The sequence below is a fragment of the Carcharhinus amblyrhynchos genome, chromosome 12 (genome assembly GCF_965287045.1).
Source record: "Carcharhinus amblyrhynchos chromosome 12, sCarAmb.v2.hapA, whole genome shotgun sequence".
Classification (NCBI taxonomy): domain Eukaryota; kingdom Metazoa; phylum Chordata; class Chondrichthyes; order Carcharhiniformes; family Carcharhinidae; genus Carcharhinus; species Carcharhinus amblyrhynchos.
In genome coordinates this window covers 43,179,049-43,194,476 of record NC_137335.1, presented here as the reverse complement: position 1 = coordinate 43,194,476, position 15,428 = coordinate 43,179,049, and the positions used below count along the sequence as shown (strand labels likewise).

The 15,428-nt window shown below is 41.7% G+C and overlaps 1 protein-coding gene across 6 annotated transcripts in view; it reads right to left on the bottom strand.

Moving 5' to 3' along the window:
• Nucleotides 1–15,428, bottom strand: part of asb3 (ankyrin repeat and SOCS box containing 3) — an 84,711-nt gene that overhangs the window by 49,670 nt on the left and 19,613 nt on the right. For all 6 annotated transcript variants that reach the window (XR_013888269.1, XM_080200466.1, XM_080200462.1 and 3 more), the window contains exon 5: nt 12,238–12,373. Coding sequence is in view for 5 of the 6 variants with exons in the window: in XM_080200466.1 (XP_080056592.1) it covers nt 12,238–12,373 (136 nt within the window). In the remaining variant the exon portion in view is untranslated. The remainder of the gene's footprint in view (nt 1–12,237; nt 12,374–15,428) is intronic.

Below are 15,428 nucleotides of genomic sequence, written 5' to 3'. Positions count from 1 at the left end.
TATTGTTTTACATTTTATATCTGTTTCCCGTTCATTCCAGATATTCTTTATTTCAATGTCATTCTCCATTGTTATGCAAAAACATCAGCAGCAATTTAAAATTAGAGTGATAAAATAACATTTTAACAATGCATAAATTTATAGAATATATCGAAAATGTCTCACCAGCACCACTGTGTGGAGGATTGAAAGAAAAACAATTTTACTAAAGCTAACAATATTTCTTTTCCACTCTCGTTGGAGCCTGTGATCAAAATTATCAGTAAAATCTTTTGAGATCGCACCTAAATTAGGTAGAATGGTAAGGTGTGGGAAGATACAGGGAAGCTGGAAAGTGATATGGATAAAGGAGGGATCATTTAGACCAAAACTATTTTAATGAGCGGCACAGTGGCATTGTGGTTAGCACTGCTACCTCACAGCACCAGGGGCTCAGGTCCAATTTCAACCCTGGGTCACTAGTCTGTGTGGTGTTTGCACATTCTCCCCATGTCTGCGTGGATTTCCTCTGGGTGCTCCGGTTTCCTCCCACACTCCAAAGATTTGTAACTTAGGTTGATTAGCCATGCTAAATTGCCCCTTAACGTCAGGGGGAATAGCAAGGTAAATATGTGGGTTACGAAAATAAAGTGCGAGTAAGATTGTTTTCGGTGCAGCCTCGATGGGCCGAGTGGCCTCCTGCACTGTAGGGATTCTATGATTCTACCTTTAATTTTAAACAATCACTCAATGGCTCTACAATATAAACAGTGGCATATTTCTCCAAGAGGAAATTCTGTTGATGCACAGTGTGCAATGTTTGGTAAGAATTTGCAGCTAAACAAACATGGTGATGAGATAACACAAGATGTTTCATTTCTGGGAAGAATATCTGTTGTGAAGCTGCTGAGTGAAATCTGTTTAGGCAGCCTCATATGCTAAGGAATATAGACCTTCAGAAACTGTACACTAAGTCAGCAACAACATTCATGGGCTTACTAAGTAAACTTTGCTCTGCATTGAACGTAGGAGTGCTAAATGTTGGCACCAGTACTGTACTTAAAATCAAAACAGGAGATGGAGCGAAATATTATTGCTAAATTGGGAGTCCTCTTGTTCATCCTTTGAAGTGAAGTTGCCCATTTTTACCATTTAGTGTGCTTGGCAGTGTTCCAGTGGATAATACGTGTGGAAGATTCTTCTAAAAATTAGATAGGATTCCAAAGAAGATGGAGTTTTGGACAAATTCCTGGCTCGGGATTACCTCTCCTCACCTCTCTTCATCTCTGAAATATGCTTGCTTTCTGAGGAGGCCTTTATTGGGTTGCACTCAGTGACATGATCCCTGGGCGAACTTTTCCTAGGGCTCTAGTTTGATACTAATACTCCTAGGTGCCTTCAGAGTGTCACTGTAGCACTTTCATTGACTGCACTCCAGACTCAAGCTCTCCATAGTAGATTTGCTATGATAAGCGAGCATCAGGCATTCTGGCTACATAACCAGCCCAACTCATTTGTGACTAATTCAATGTAGTTTGGATGCTTGACTTGTCAGCTCAGGTGAGTACCTCAATTTGTGATTTTTTTTTTCTCTGCCATCTGATGTTCAGAGGTTTCCCAAGGCCACAGTCTCTCGCACATGTACAGCAGAGCAGACACAACTATTGCTCTATAGACTACCAGTTGGTAGGCAGATTTGGTCCTTTACTTCCAGACTGATGTTTGAAGGGGGGGGGGAAGGGGGGAGGAGGAATAGCGGGGAGAGGATAGCAGCAGGGGGGAATGGGGGGGGGGGAATGAGGGGGGAGAATAGCCGGGGGGAGAATAGCGGGGTGGGGGAGAATAGCCAGGGGCAGAATAGCATTGGGGGGGGGGGTAAGTGGGCGAGGATGAGGGGGGTAGTGAGGGGGGTGTAGTAACGGGGACAGGGTAGAGAAATAAAATTTGTTCAAACCATGAAACGTGCTTCAAGGTCATCACTGTATTCGAAAACACTCGGATACATTTCCGATGACATACTGAAACATGCCAAATGCTATGATTAATGCATCTCCAGTATTCCTGCGGGACTGCTACTGCACACTTGCTTCGATCTCCTGGCACCAATGAAAACACGAGTTTCACAAGATCAAGTGCGTGGCCAAATGGAGAGAAGAGCACAAAGATCAAAGCCTAGAATTTTCTCTTCAGGACAGAGAAGTTCTAACTCATAATTATGCTACTGGAGCTAAATGGGTTCCTGCACTTGTGATCCTTCAGATAGCATCTGTTTCATACACTGTCTAAACAGCAAATGTTCTTACCTGCCTATAACAGTAGCCAAGTTAAGCTTCATCTTAGGAGGTCAGTTACAATGTTAATCACCTCCTGTGTCTACCTGTGTACTGACTGATCTTGAAAGGCATGATGTGGAGATGCCGGCGTTGGGACTGGGGTAAACACAGTGAGAAGTCTCACAACACCAGGTTAAAGTCCAATAGGTTTATCTGGTAGTAAACACCACTAGCTTTCAGGGTTGCCCCTTCTCACCTGACAAAGGGGCAAATCCCGAAAGCTAGTGGCGTTTACTACCAAATAAACCTGTTGGACTTTGACCTGGTGTTGTGAGACTTTTTACTGTCTTGAAAGGCACCAGGGCCAAAAACTTAAGTTCCAAGATGGAAGTTACTGTAGCCAAATTTGCAAATGACACTAAAATAGAAGGATAGTAATGTGCAATGAGGAAATTTAAAAATTACAAATGGATATGGATAGGTTCGGTAAGAGGGCCAAAATTTGTCAGATGGAGTTTAATATGGATCATCCATCTTGCTTAGAAAAATAGAAAAGCAACTTATTGTCTAAATGGAGAAAAACCTCAGAGCGCTTCAGTGCAGAGGGATATTGGTATCCTCACACGTGAATCAGAGAAAACTAGTATGCAGGTACAGCAGATTACAAGGAAGGTAAATGGTATTTGGGCATTCATTGCTAAAGGAATTGAATATAAAAGTATGAAAGTGTTGCTGCAACTGCACAAGGCATTAATGAGACTGCACCTGGAGTATTGTGCACAGTTTCAGTTCCCTTGCTTAAGAAGGAATACAGTTGCATTGGAGGTAGTTCAGAGGAGGTTTTCTAGATTGATTCCAGAGATGAGAGGTTTATCTAATGAAGAGAATGAGAGGAGATCGAATTGAGGTGTATCAGATGACAAAAGGGATTGACAGGGTAGATGTAGAGTGGATATACAGTGGCTCTGACATCCATCATTATGAAGGGCTTCAAAAGCCAAGTCATAACACAAATCAATTCCAGCCTCAGGACTACCTGGATCCACTAAATTCTGCCTATCACCGCAATAGGTCCACAGCAGACACCATCTCTTTGGCCTTGCACTCAACCCTGGAACACCTAGATAACAAGAACACCTACAACAGACTCCTAAGTCAGGCTCAGCCTTCAACATCATTATTCTGGCGAAACTCATCTCTAAACTCCGTGGCCTGGGCCTCAGCACCTCCCTCTGCAACTGGATCCTGAACTTCTCAATTCACAGACCACAATCAGTAAGGATAGGTAACACCTCCTCCACAATCATCCTCAACACTGGTATTCCATAAGGCTGCTTTCTCAGCCCCCCACTACACTCCTTATACACCTATGACTGTGTGGCCACCAAATTCTCCTCCACTTCAATTTTCACGTTTGCTGACGACCCCACCGTAGTGGTCGGATCTCAAACAATGACGAGACAGAGTACAGAAATGAGATAGAGAATCTAGTGAACTGGTGCAGCAACAATAATCTCTCCCTCAATTTCAACAAAACGAGGGAAATTGTCATCGACTCAGAAAGCGTAAAGGAAAACATGCCCCTGTCTCCATCAATGGGGAGGAAGGGTCCAGCCTTCAAGTTTTCTCAACCTGTCCTGATTCTCTTCCCCCCCACCCCCCCGATGCCAACACTATAGTTAAAAAAGCCCACCAATGCCTCTAATTTCTCAGAAGACTACGGACATTTGGCATGTCAGCTAAGACTCTCACCAACTTTTACAGATGCACCATAGAAAGTATTCTTTCTGGTTGTATCACAGCTTGGCATGGCTCATGCTCGGCCCAAGACCGCAAAGAACTACAAAAGGTCGTGAATGTAGCCCAATCCATCATGCAAACCAGCCTCCCATCCATTGACTTTGTCTACACTTCCCGCTGTCTCAACAAAACAGCCAGCATTATGAAGGAACCCACACACCTTGGTCATTCTCTCTTCCACCTTCTCCCGTCAGGAAAAAGATACAAAAGTCTGAGGTCACGTACCAATCAACTCAAGAACAGCTTCTTCCCTGCTGCTGACAAACTTTTGAATAGACTTGTCTTGTTTAAGCTGATCTTTCCCTACACCCTAGCTTTGACTGTAAGAATGCATTCTACATTCTCTCATTTCCTTCTCTATGAACGTATGCATTGTCTGCACAGTACGCAAGAAACAATACTTTTCACTGAAAATACATGTGACAATAATAAATCAAATCAAAGATCATAGGAGTAGCAGATTTAAAACAAAGATGAGGAGAAACTACTTCTCTAAAAGGGTAATGATCTATGGAATTCGCTACTCCAGGGTGTGGTGGATGTCAGGACGTTGAATAAATTTTGGGAGATAGACAGATTTTTGATTAGTAATGGCTTGAAGAGTTTTGGAGAACAGGCAGGAAAGTGGAGTTGAGGCTGAGATGAGATCAGCCACGATCATATTGAACAACTGAACAGGCTTGAGGGGCTGAATTGCCTACTCCTGTTCCTAGTTCTTATGTTCTTAATTGAGTGGAAGTTTGGGGATGGTACTGGGTTGGACACCTCGAAACGAATTCATGGGGTGGTTCAGTATTACCACTGGAGAGTAAACACAGCTACCTTAGAACTTAAGTTTTTCAAGACAGTAAGAAGTCTCACAACACCAGGTTGAAGTCCAACAGGTTTATTTGGTAGTAAACGCCTCTAGTTTTCGGGATTTGCCCCTTCGTCAGGTGAGAAGGGGCAACCCTGAAAGTAGAAATTAAATAAAAGCTGTAAAAGTGAGTAAAACTTTGCATCCACGGTATTTTGCTTTTATTTTAATGTTGAACTTAATCTACATTTTGGAAGAAATCAGTCAAAACTAAAAAGGCTATTTTGGAGCCAATGTAGCAAACAACAGGTAGTGACACTTCGCCCAGCAGCTTACATGGGATGAAATCAAAATTCAGGAGCACCTGAAGTATACAGTTGTTCAGCTTTTTGAACTTGCTGCTTGAATTAATTACATTGAGTTTGCAAATTCTTTGGGGGCTTTTAGTAGTCTCCCAACAGAATTCATGCCAACTCTGGGACCACAGTTGCTAGCTAGAATTTGCGAGGGAGGCCACACAATGGCCCCACAAGATCTCCAAAGCAGACTTAAGGGGTGCAGTGCAGAATATTTCACCCAACTTCCAAACTGATTAGAATTTCAGGTGGATACTATAATAGATAGAAACCCAGCAGATTCAGGTTCCACTAAATTTCCGTGCCTCTTCTCTGATGGATATGTCTCTTCTCCCAGGCATACTCTGTCTTATATGTGAACTGCTCTACCCCAGGGATTTTGATTCTAATGATTTTAATATATAACACATTTAGCTCTTCTTCTTTCAGCAAACCAAATGCTATTACAAACACAAGTTAACCCTAAAAGCAAGTTAGCAAAAACACATTTAGATAACAATAGAGTCCAGTAATATTAACTGCTGCTGAGGTTCTTTTGCATTTACTTTTAGTGGTTCTAATTTTTTGTCTGATTTCCTAAAGATAATTCAGGTTCAACAAACCAGTACAAATTGCTGCTGATGGCAATTTTTAAGATTTGCAACCAGAACTGATAGTTCCAAAGATTACTTCATTTTAACATTAACATTGAGGCTGGTTCCATTGAAAACTTAGCACAGAGGATTATAGTACAATATGGAACCTATTTTTTCAGGCTTTTAGCCACATCAGTCTCACTAAACTTCATGAGGTGAATGCATCATGAAGATCCATATCCCATGTCCCACAAATGATGTGACTACAGAAAGTTACAGAAAAGGAAGTGTCATTTATATAGAGCTTTACACAACCAAACTCTTCATGACTGATTAAGTACTTCTTAAAATACAGTCACCATTGTAATGTCAGGATCTTGTGCCCTCACCATGGTGGGTTTGTTGCAGAGGATGGGGGAATTTTTTTAAAAAATCAGACAGGAAGATGGAGACCCTGCCAACTTCCAGATTAGATCCATGGTGAGAAGGTTTGTGAATGGCCAACCCACCATTCTTTCAGCATACACCCTGCCAAGTCTCCCATGATCTTGTATGATCCAAGAAGATCACTTCTCATTCCTCTAAATTCCAATGGATACAAGCCCAAACTTCCTTCATTGGATAACTTCCTCTTCCTAGGAAATCAGTCAAGTGAACCTTTCTTCCATGTCCTTTCTTAAATAAGGAGACCAAAACTGTACACCATATTCTAGACATGGCCTCACCAATGACCTGTACATATGTAGCAAAACATCCCTACTTATATTTTCTATTTCCCTTGCAATAAACAAGAACACAAGAAATAGAAGTAGCAGTAGCCACCTGGCCTTTTAAGCCTACCCTGCCATTCCATACGATCATGATGGCTCTATGCCAGCCTTAACTTCTTTTCTGTGCCATTTCCCCATGGCCCACTATTCCTCAATCTATCAAATATTTATCCACCTCCACTTTGAATACTTATAATAATCCAGCCTCCTCCACTTTTTGTGGCAGAAAATTCCAGAGATTCGCAAACGTCTGCACAAGGAAACTTCTACACACCTCAGTTTTAAATGATCGGCCCTTTATCTTGTAGATATGTCCCCTTGTTCGAGACTCTCCCACTCATGAAAACACCTCAGGATGTATCTGTCAAGCTCCCTCAGGATCTTGTACGTTTAAATAAGGTCACCCGTCACTCTTATAAACTCCAAGGAATACAGACCCAGACTATTGAGTCTCTAGATAGGAGAACCCTCTCCACGCAGGAATTAGATTGGTGAATCTCTTTTGGACTGCCTCCAAGGTTACTTTATCCTATTTTAAGTAAGGGTACCAAAACTGTACACAGTATTTTAGGTGAGGCCTCACCAATACCCTGTACAATTGCAAGAGAGCCTCCCCAATTTTAAACGCCTTTGCAATAAAGGCCAAAATGACGTTTACCTTAACTACTTGTTAGACCTAGCTGCTAGCTTTTTGTGATTTATCCACTAGAACACCTAGATCCCTCTCTACTCCGCTCACCTGTAGTCTCTCTCCATTTAGATAATAATTTACCTTTTGATTCCTCCCATCAAAGTGATGTTCTCTGATCTCTAACAAGTCTCTAATTATTTCCTTCTATATTTTGCTTTCAGTACTTGATTTATCTTTAAAATTAATACCCAAACCGATACTTTGTTTAGACTGTATTATTTATTAACTTAACTGTTTAAGGAGGTAGACAGCAGGTTGCCTTTTCACACAGAGCTCAGATGCCTTTTTAAAAGGCTGGCTGACAGGAACTTCTAACTGGGCCATTATGCATGCATCTAAAGCTGGACTGCCACACGTGTACTCAATGACACCCTGGGATCATGGGAAGCTAGCAGACACGTCATTCTGATTGGCATGACTGCAGAAGAAATCTATAAAATTGCTAGCATGGCAAACAAGTCATTTGTAGTATGCGTTTGTAGGCTGTTTACAAGGATATCATTTGTGAGAGCCCAGGAAAGGATCCACAGATTAAAAATTGAGGGCAATGGCAACCTTAGCAACCAGCAGAATGGGCAAACAAGTGGTATTAATACACAAAACTGCAAGGTGATGCATTTTGGCAGACGGATTAGGGAAATAGTTAGCAAAGCATATTGAATCTTAAGCTTTATAAACTAAGTATTGGGTTCAAAAGTACGGTAGCTATAGTTAATATTTATGAAGGTCTGGTTAGGCCATAACTAGAGTTCGTGGAAGGATGTGAGGAGCCTTGAGAAGGTGCAGAAGAGATTTACCAGAATAGTTCCAGGGAGGAAGGATTTTAGCTACAAGGTTTGGCTAGAGAAACCGGGGGTTTTTCTGCTTGGAACAAAAGATTGGGAGATCTGGCAGAGTTGTACAAGATTGTGACAGGTTTATATAAGAACATAAGAAATAGGACCAGGAGTAGGCCATCTAGCCCTTTGAGCCTGCTCCGCCATTCAATAAGATCATGGCTGATCTGAAGTGGATCAGTTCCACTTTCCTGCCTTCTCCCCATAGCCCTTAATTCCCTTGTCCATCAAAAACCTATCTACCCGTGACTTAAACAACTGGCAAAGAATTCCAGAGATTCACCACCCTTTGAGTGAAGAAGTTCCTCCTCAACTCTGATCGAAACTGCACTCCCCCCCCACTTATCTTGAAGCTGTGCCCTCTAGTCCTGCTATCCTAAGAGGGAAGAATCGCTCTACCTCTACCCTATCCATCCCCTTCATTATCTTATATGTCTCTATAAGATCCCCCCTCATCCTTCTAAACTCCAACGAGTACAGACCCACTCCATATAGTCTCTCTTCATAGTCCAACCCCCTCATCTTCGGTATCAGCCTAGTGAACCTCCTCTGCACTCCTTCCAAGGCCAATATATCCTTCCACATGTGCGGCGACCAAAACTGCACACAGTACTCCAGCTGCGGCCTCACCAGTACCCTGTACAGTTGCAGCAAGACCTCCCTACTTTTATATTCTATCCCCCTCGCTATAAAGGCCAACATTCCATTCGCCTTCTTGATCACCTGCTGCACCTGCAGACTGGGTTTTTGCGACTCATGCACAAGGACCCCCAGGTCCCTCTGCACTGTAGCATGCTGCAGCTTTTTGCCTTTTAAATAATAATCCCTCCTACTATTATTTCTGCCAAAGTGATAACCTCACACTTGCTAACATTATACTCCTTGCTAACATTATACTAAAGTAGACAAAAAAAACTATTCCCATTAGCTAATGGCACAAGGACTAGGGAACAAAGATTTAAGGCTTTGAACAATCAGTGCTTGGAGGATGTAAGGAAGAAGCATCTTACACAAGTAATAATGACCTAGAACGCATCACCAATGAGGGCGATGGAAGTGCAGACAAAGGAAATTGGATGAGCACTTAAGGATAATAAATTTGCAGGGCTACAAGGATACAGAAGGGTTGCTCTACAGAGCCAGCATGAAATTGATGGGCAGTACAATCTCCTTCTGTGCTGTAATGGCTGTATGGTAACACATGACCACCAGGTATGTCCAACAGGCAACAAGTCCAAGACACTGCATTTGTTGGCCAAAGCTGTCTCAACAATCTCAGCCTCCAGAAAAGCTGCTGTTTGAACACATCAAGGAAATACTGCCTCTTCTTATATACTTTAATGCAGGTAGTGCCTGCAGTGAGTGCTGCCCACTTTGTTTTCTAGCTACAGGTCTTTCAACAGTATGGTGATGCAGGTTCTCATCCAAGGTCCTATCTTAGCCAAACCAGGAACCAGCTATCGTGCTGTAATGCAGAAGTCCTCCAAATTGTAGAAAATAAACTTTCAGCAGAAGTATTATGAACAAATCCTTTCCCCCAGCACTAGGATCTGACTTCCACCAAAGTGGTTCTAAATAAATAACCAAAAGAGAAAATGCTGGAAAATCTCAGCAGATCTGGCAACGTCTGTAAGGAGAGAAAAGAGCTGAGGTTGAGTCCAGATGATCCTTGTCAAAGCTGAAGTAGTCCCAAACTCCACTCTCGAAAAAATTACACCTTGGAATCTTCCCTCCAAACAACTCTTTCTCTCAGGTGTCTTCACCAAAAATCCACTTCCAAAGATTTCAATCTTTCAGTGCTCCTCCGCCTTGGATTGCCACATGCATTCAAGATTGCACACAACCTCTCAGGTATCCAACCATGGCAACACATTGCTTCACAGACTGTATTAAGGTGTCACCAAATGTTTGATTTACCTGAGATGTTTGGCTTTTTACTTCTTGAGTCTCTCCTTAACTCTCAGCACCCCTGAACATGATCTTATTCAACGTCTTGTTCCTTTAACTTAACCGTCTTCCTGATTTCGAGACTTTGTGTCCTTTTATATAAAATATATAAAGTAAATATATAAAATAAAAATGGGATGGAATGCACCCCAGGGTTCTGAAGGAAATGGCAGAGGTGATAGTAGATGCCTTAGTGATTATTTGCCAAACTTCGCTGGATTCCGGGGAAGTGCCGGAAGATTGGAAAACGGCTAATGTTACGCCGCTGTTTAAAAAAGGTAGCAGGCAAAAGGCAGGGAATTATAGGCCAGTTAGTTTAACATCTGTTGTTGGAAAAATGCTTGAATCCGTCATCAAAGAAGAAATAGCGAGGCACCTAGGAAAGAATGGTTTGATAGAGCAGACGCAGCACGGATTTGTTAAGGGGAAGTCGTGTTTGACGAATTTATTGGAATTCTATGAGGATGTGACTAGTACGGTAGACAGAGCGGAACCGGTGGATGTGGTGTTTCTCGATTTTCAAAAGGCATTTGATAAGGTGCCGCACAAAAGGTTCCTTCAGAAGGTTAGGGGGCATGGAGTTGGGGGTAAGGTGTTAGTGTGGATAGAGGATTGGTTGTCTAATAGGAGGCAGAGAGTTGGTATCAATGGGTGCTATTCTGATTGGCAGTTGGTAACTAGCGGAGTGCCGCAGGGATCGGTGCTGGGGCCTCAGCTATTTACTATTTATATAGATGATCTGGAGAAGGGGGCTGAGAATAGGGTGACAAAATTTGCTGATGACACAAAGATGAGTGGAAAAGCAAATTATGCGGAGGGTGTGGAAAGTCTGCAGAGGGATCTGGATAGGCTGAGCGAGTGGGCGAGGACCTGGGAGATGGAGTACAATGTTAGCAAGTGTGAGGTTATCCACTTTGGCAGGAATAATAGTAGGAGGGATTACTATTTAAAGGGCGAAAAGCTGCAGCATGCTACGGTGCAGAGGGACCTGGGGGTCCTTGTGCATGAGTCGCAAAAACCCAGTCTGCAGGTGCAGCAGTTGATCAAGAAGGCAAATGGGATGCTGGCCTTTATAGCAAGGGGGATAGAATATAAAAGCAGGGAGGTCTTGCTGCAACTGTACAGGGCACTGGTGAGGCCGCAGCTGGAGTACTATGTGCAGTTTTGGTTGCCACACTTGCGTAAGGATATTTTGGCCTTGGAGGGAGTGCAGAGGAGGTTCAGTAGGCTGATACCGGAGATGAGGGGGTTGGCCTATGAAGAAGGACTAAATAGACTGGGTCTCTACTCGTTGGAGTTTAGAAGGATGAGGGGGGATCTTATAGAGATGTATAAGATAATGAAAGGGATGGATAGGGTAGAGGTAGAGAGATTCTTCCCACTCGGAAAGGACAGCAGGACTAGAGGGCATAGCCTCAAGATAAGGGGGGGGGGCAGTTTAGAACAGAGTTGAGGAGGAACTCCTTCACTCAGGGTGGTGAATCTCTGGAATTCTCTGCCCGTTGAAGTGGTGGAGGCTACCTCGCTAAATATATTTAAGACACGGGTAGATAGGTTTTTGGCAGACAAGGGAATTAAGGGTTATGGGGCAAAAGCAGGAAAGTGGAACTGAGCCACTTCAGATCAACCATGATCTTATTGAATGGCGGGACAGGCTCGAACGGCTAGATGGCCTACTCCTGCTCCTACTTCTTATGTTCTTATGCACAGTCTGCTTCGTGCAACTCCCTGGTCCTGTCCAGCTGTTTCTGGGTCCAGCTTAAAATCTAAACCAAAAAAGGGTTCTTCTAACCTAGGGTGGCCCTTGATTGCTAAGCAATCAAACTCAGTTTGTTTTCATGCCATAAACCCTAAAATTACAATGCAGATACAGTTTGAAATCAAACCAAAACCCACAGACATGCATGCACATTTGTTTAAATTGAGCTAACTGAAGTTTTAGCCCTTTCTTACACAGAAACACAACATTAAACTTAAAGCTACGCCTTGTTTCTATTACCTACAAATACGGATTACTTAAAACTAATTCTGTTTCCTGACATAAGGACTGAGCCACTTTAACTCACATTGAAATTACATAATTTTGGAGACTGAAATGCAATAATCTCATTAGAGGACAGCAACACAAACAGTGCAACTGCAATTCCAAAATAGCCAATTCTAAAATTACCAGAATTAGTGATTGACGGAAGTATTAAGATTCGGAACAATTACCATGTTGTAGAAGAACTCTCACACTTTCCAGCTTCCCATACTGAGCAGCAAGAAACAATGGTGTAATTCCATAATCATCCTTGGCTTCTTTATCAGCACCTTTTTCAAGCAAGAACATCAATATTTCTATGTGTTCCTGCAAAACATTATAATTCAAAATTTTAGGCATGATTCTTCCAAAGTTAACTAAGGTCAGAACCTAAGTTAATGTGAAAACAAGTTTGACAGTTCACTGGAATCATCCAGTTTAATTATCAGTTACAAGTCTAAACGTTTCAGTCAATGGCAATCCAGGAAAGGTTTGCCCAGTTGCTTAAAAGAAAGATTACAAAGTAGATAATTTTATGAAATACATATGGAGTGCAGAAGTCAAGTCGAGTTTGACTGATGATAGGGAAAATAGGTAAGAGATTGATACCCTGACCAAGGCACCAGTCAAATTCCAGACCCCAACCCATTTAAATAGTTGTCAAGGCACCATTTTAGGATTATCACCTCATCTTTGGCGAGAACTTAACTACACCTAAATTCAGTTCACCAAACTTTCTTACATCAACCAGATTTTATTAACATTTCCCTCAGGATCACACAAGCCAAGTGAACAAATTAACCTTTTCTAATAGATTACTAAAAAAGTCAGACAACAAAGTCATGAACAATTGCTGATTAACCTTAAAGTCATAGTTAGCAGCATTTTAAATTAAACATTAATAGATAGGGTTAAATGACAAAAATCAATAAGAGATTATAATGCAAGTTCAATGATGCCACAATAATTCAGCGTTAATTTTTTACAGATTATAAATTTACAAAAGTGGCCAATATCCAAAATTGACACAGATTAGTGAAAGTAATTTAGCATTCAGATAGTCAACTAGTCAGGAGCATTAAACAGTCGTTCTATGAAGTAGATTGATGTTCATTTGCTTGTATTTTGCAACGTTTCCAGAACTTGTATGACTTAGTCCTTATAAACCATAGGCATAGGAGCAGATATAGGCTATTCAGCCCATAAAGTCTGCTGTATCATTCAGTGAGGTCATGAGTGATCTGAAATGATTATCCTCAGCTCCACATTCCCCCTTATCCCCACAACCCTTGATTCCTTTACTGATTAAAAATCTACCTATCACAGCCTTAAACATTCCCGACAACCCAGCCTTTACAGCTCTCTGCAGTAATGAATTCCAAAGAATAACCACCCTCAGAAAAAATTCCTCCTCATCTCTGTCTTAATGTGCAACTTCTTACTCTGAGGTTATGTCCTCTGGATCTTAACTCTCTCACTAGAGGAAACATCCTCTCAGCACCTACTCTATAATGCCCCCTGAGAATCTGATATGTCTCAATTAGATTACCCTAAGGGCAGCACAATGGCACACTGGTTAGCACCCAGAGACCCAGGTTTGATTCCCAGCATAGGTCACTGCACAGACAGTGAGTCTGTATATTCTCCCCATGTCTGTTTCCTTCAGGCACTCCGGTTTCCTTTCACACCCCAAAAGATGTGTTGGTTGGGTGCATTGGCCATACTAAGTTCTCCCAAACAGGCGTTGGGGTGTGGCGACTAGGAGGTAAAAGTGAGTTCTCAGGAATACCTGTCAAAATGCGAAATCAAATATGGTGGAAATGAGACTTTTCAGTTCAAATGATTGTACACATTTAAAATAAAGCTATTCTGTATACTTTCTACTGCAAGAAACTTAGATCATACATTTGAAAATATATGTTATATCAAGAACCAAAGTGAAAATATACTGTTAATGAATTTTACAAAAATATTGTGTAAACTTTGATGACATTATGTTATCAGTGGCTTATTATTGGATCTTTTCTATGAATTAGTCAATATCAAACACTGACGAATAGAAGAGCTATCGGAATAACTTTTACTCCTTCTATCCTTTCCCACTTCACTGGGTATTTCAGTAATTGATGTCAGGTCATTTTTCTTTCATCCACTATCAATTATCAATCCTAACTGGATGAAGATGGCATGTTCCGCCTCCCTTGTGACCTCATGATAGAAGAAAAGCCATTTAATGAGGCAAATAATGGAGCCAGATTCACAGCCCTGAGAAACTTCTATAGCAATGCCACAAAACAGAGATGGTTGGCCTTCAACAACCACCACCATCTTCCAGGACCAGGCATAACTCCTAATAACTGGAGAGTTTCTCCCTGATCCTCATTGGCTTTAATTTTATCCAAGCTCTTTCATGTTTGTAAAGGTTAGCCACTCTCATTACTCCTCTGGAATTCAGCTGTTTTGGCTGTGGTCCAACAAAGTTCAAATGTCAGAACTCAGACTGCAACAGTGAGGGTTAACAGTGATTAAGTGTCATGGTTATTACGTCACTGAGGGCTCTTTCAATCATTTTGCTATCAATTGAAATAGGCCAATAAATTGGAAGGTATTTGAGAAATTAGACAATAGGGCACAATTGCGCATTTTTTTTAATGTTGGATAGATGCCACTGCTACTGGAACCGTTAAGCTAGGGGCACAGCTAGTTCTGGAGAACTAGTCTTCAAAATTATTGGGACCTTATAGCCTTTGCTGTTTCTGAACACTCAGAATGAATGAAGGCTGAAGACCTCAGAAGGAGGCTGGATGGCTCATCCATCTGGCCCTTTTGGCTGAAGATAGTGCAAATATTTCAGCCTCATTTTTTGCACTCACATGATGGTGTCTCCTGTTCCTCATTCTCACAAGGAAACCTAAAACCAAATTACCTTTGATGTATGCTTCGAGATTAACTTTTCGTTCACATCCTGATGAGACCAGCATTGGCACAAAACATGACTATCCAGAATTAAATTTAGTCAGGATCTGAACAATGTCATTAGGCCCTGACTTTTAAGTTTTAGAAAGGTTCTTGCCTGTCTGATCACTGACTGGCTAGAACCATTAGGCTGGTTGTTAAAATGGCGAGCAATGCAAAATTAGCAAGGAACAGATGAATAACTCACTTCTAGGTACCTTAAGCATAAAAGGTAGCCTGTCATATACATAAAAGATAGTAGTCAATGGCAGCAGGTACATGTGATACATAGGGACATAACGTCTCCAGGTTCACCTTTCAAGTTACACACCATTTCTTCATCACTGGGTAAAAGGCTCCTGCAACTCCATATCCAACATCATTCAGTGAGCATCACACCTTCAGCAATTCTAGAAAACCCAATAGC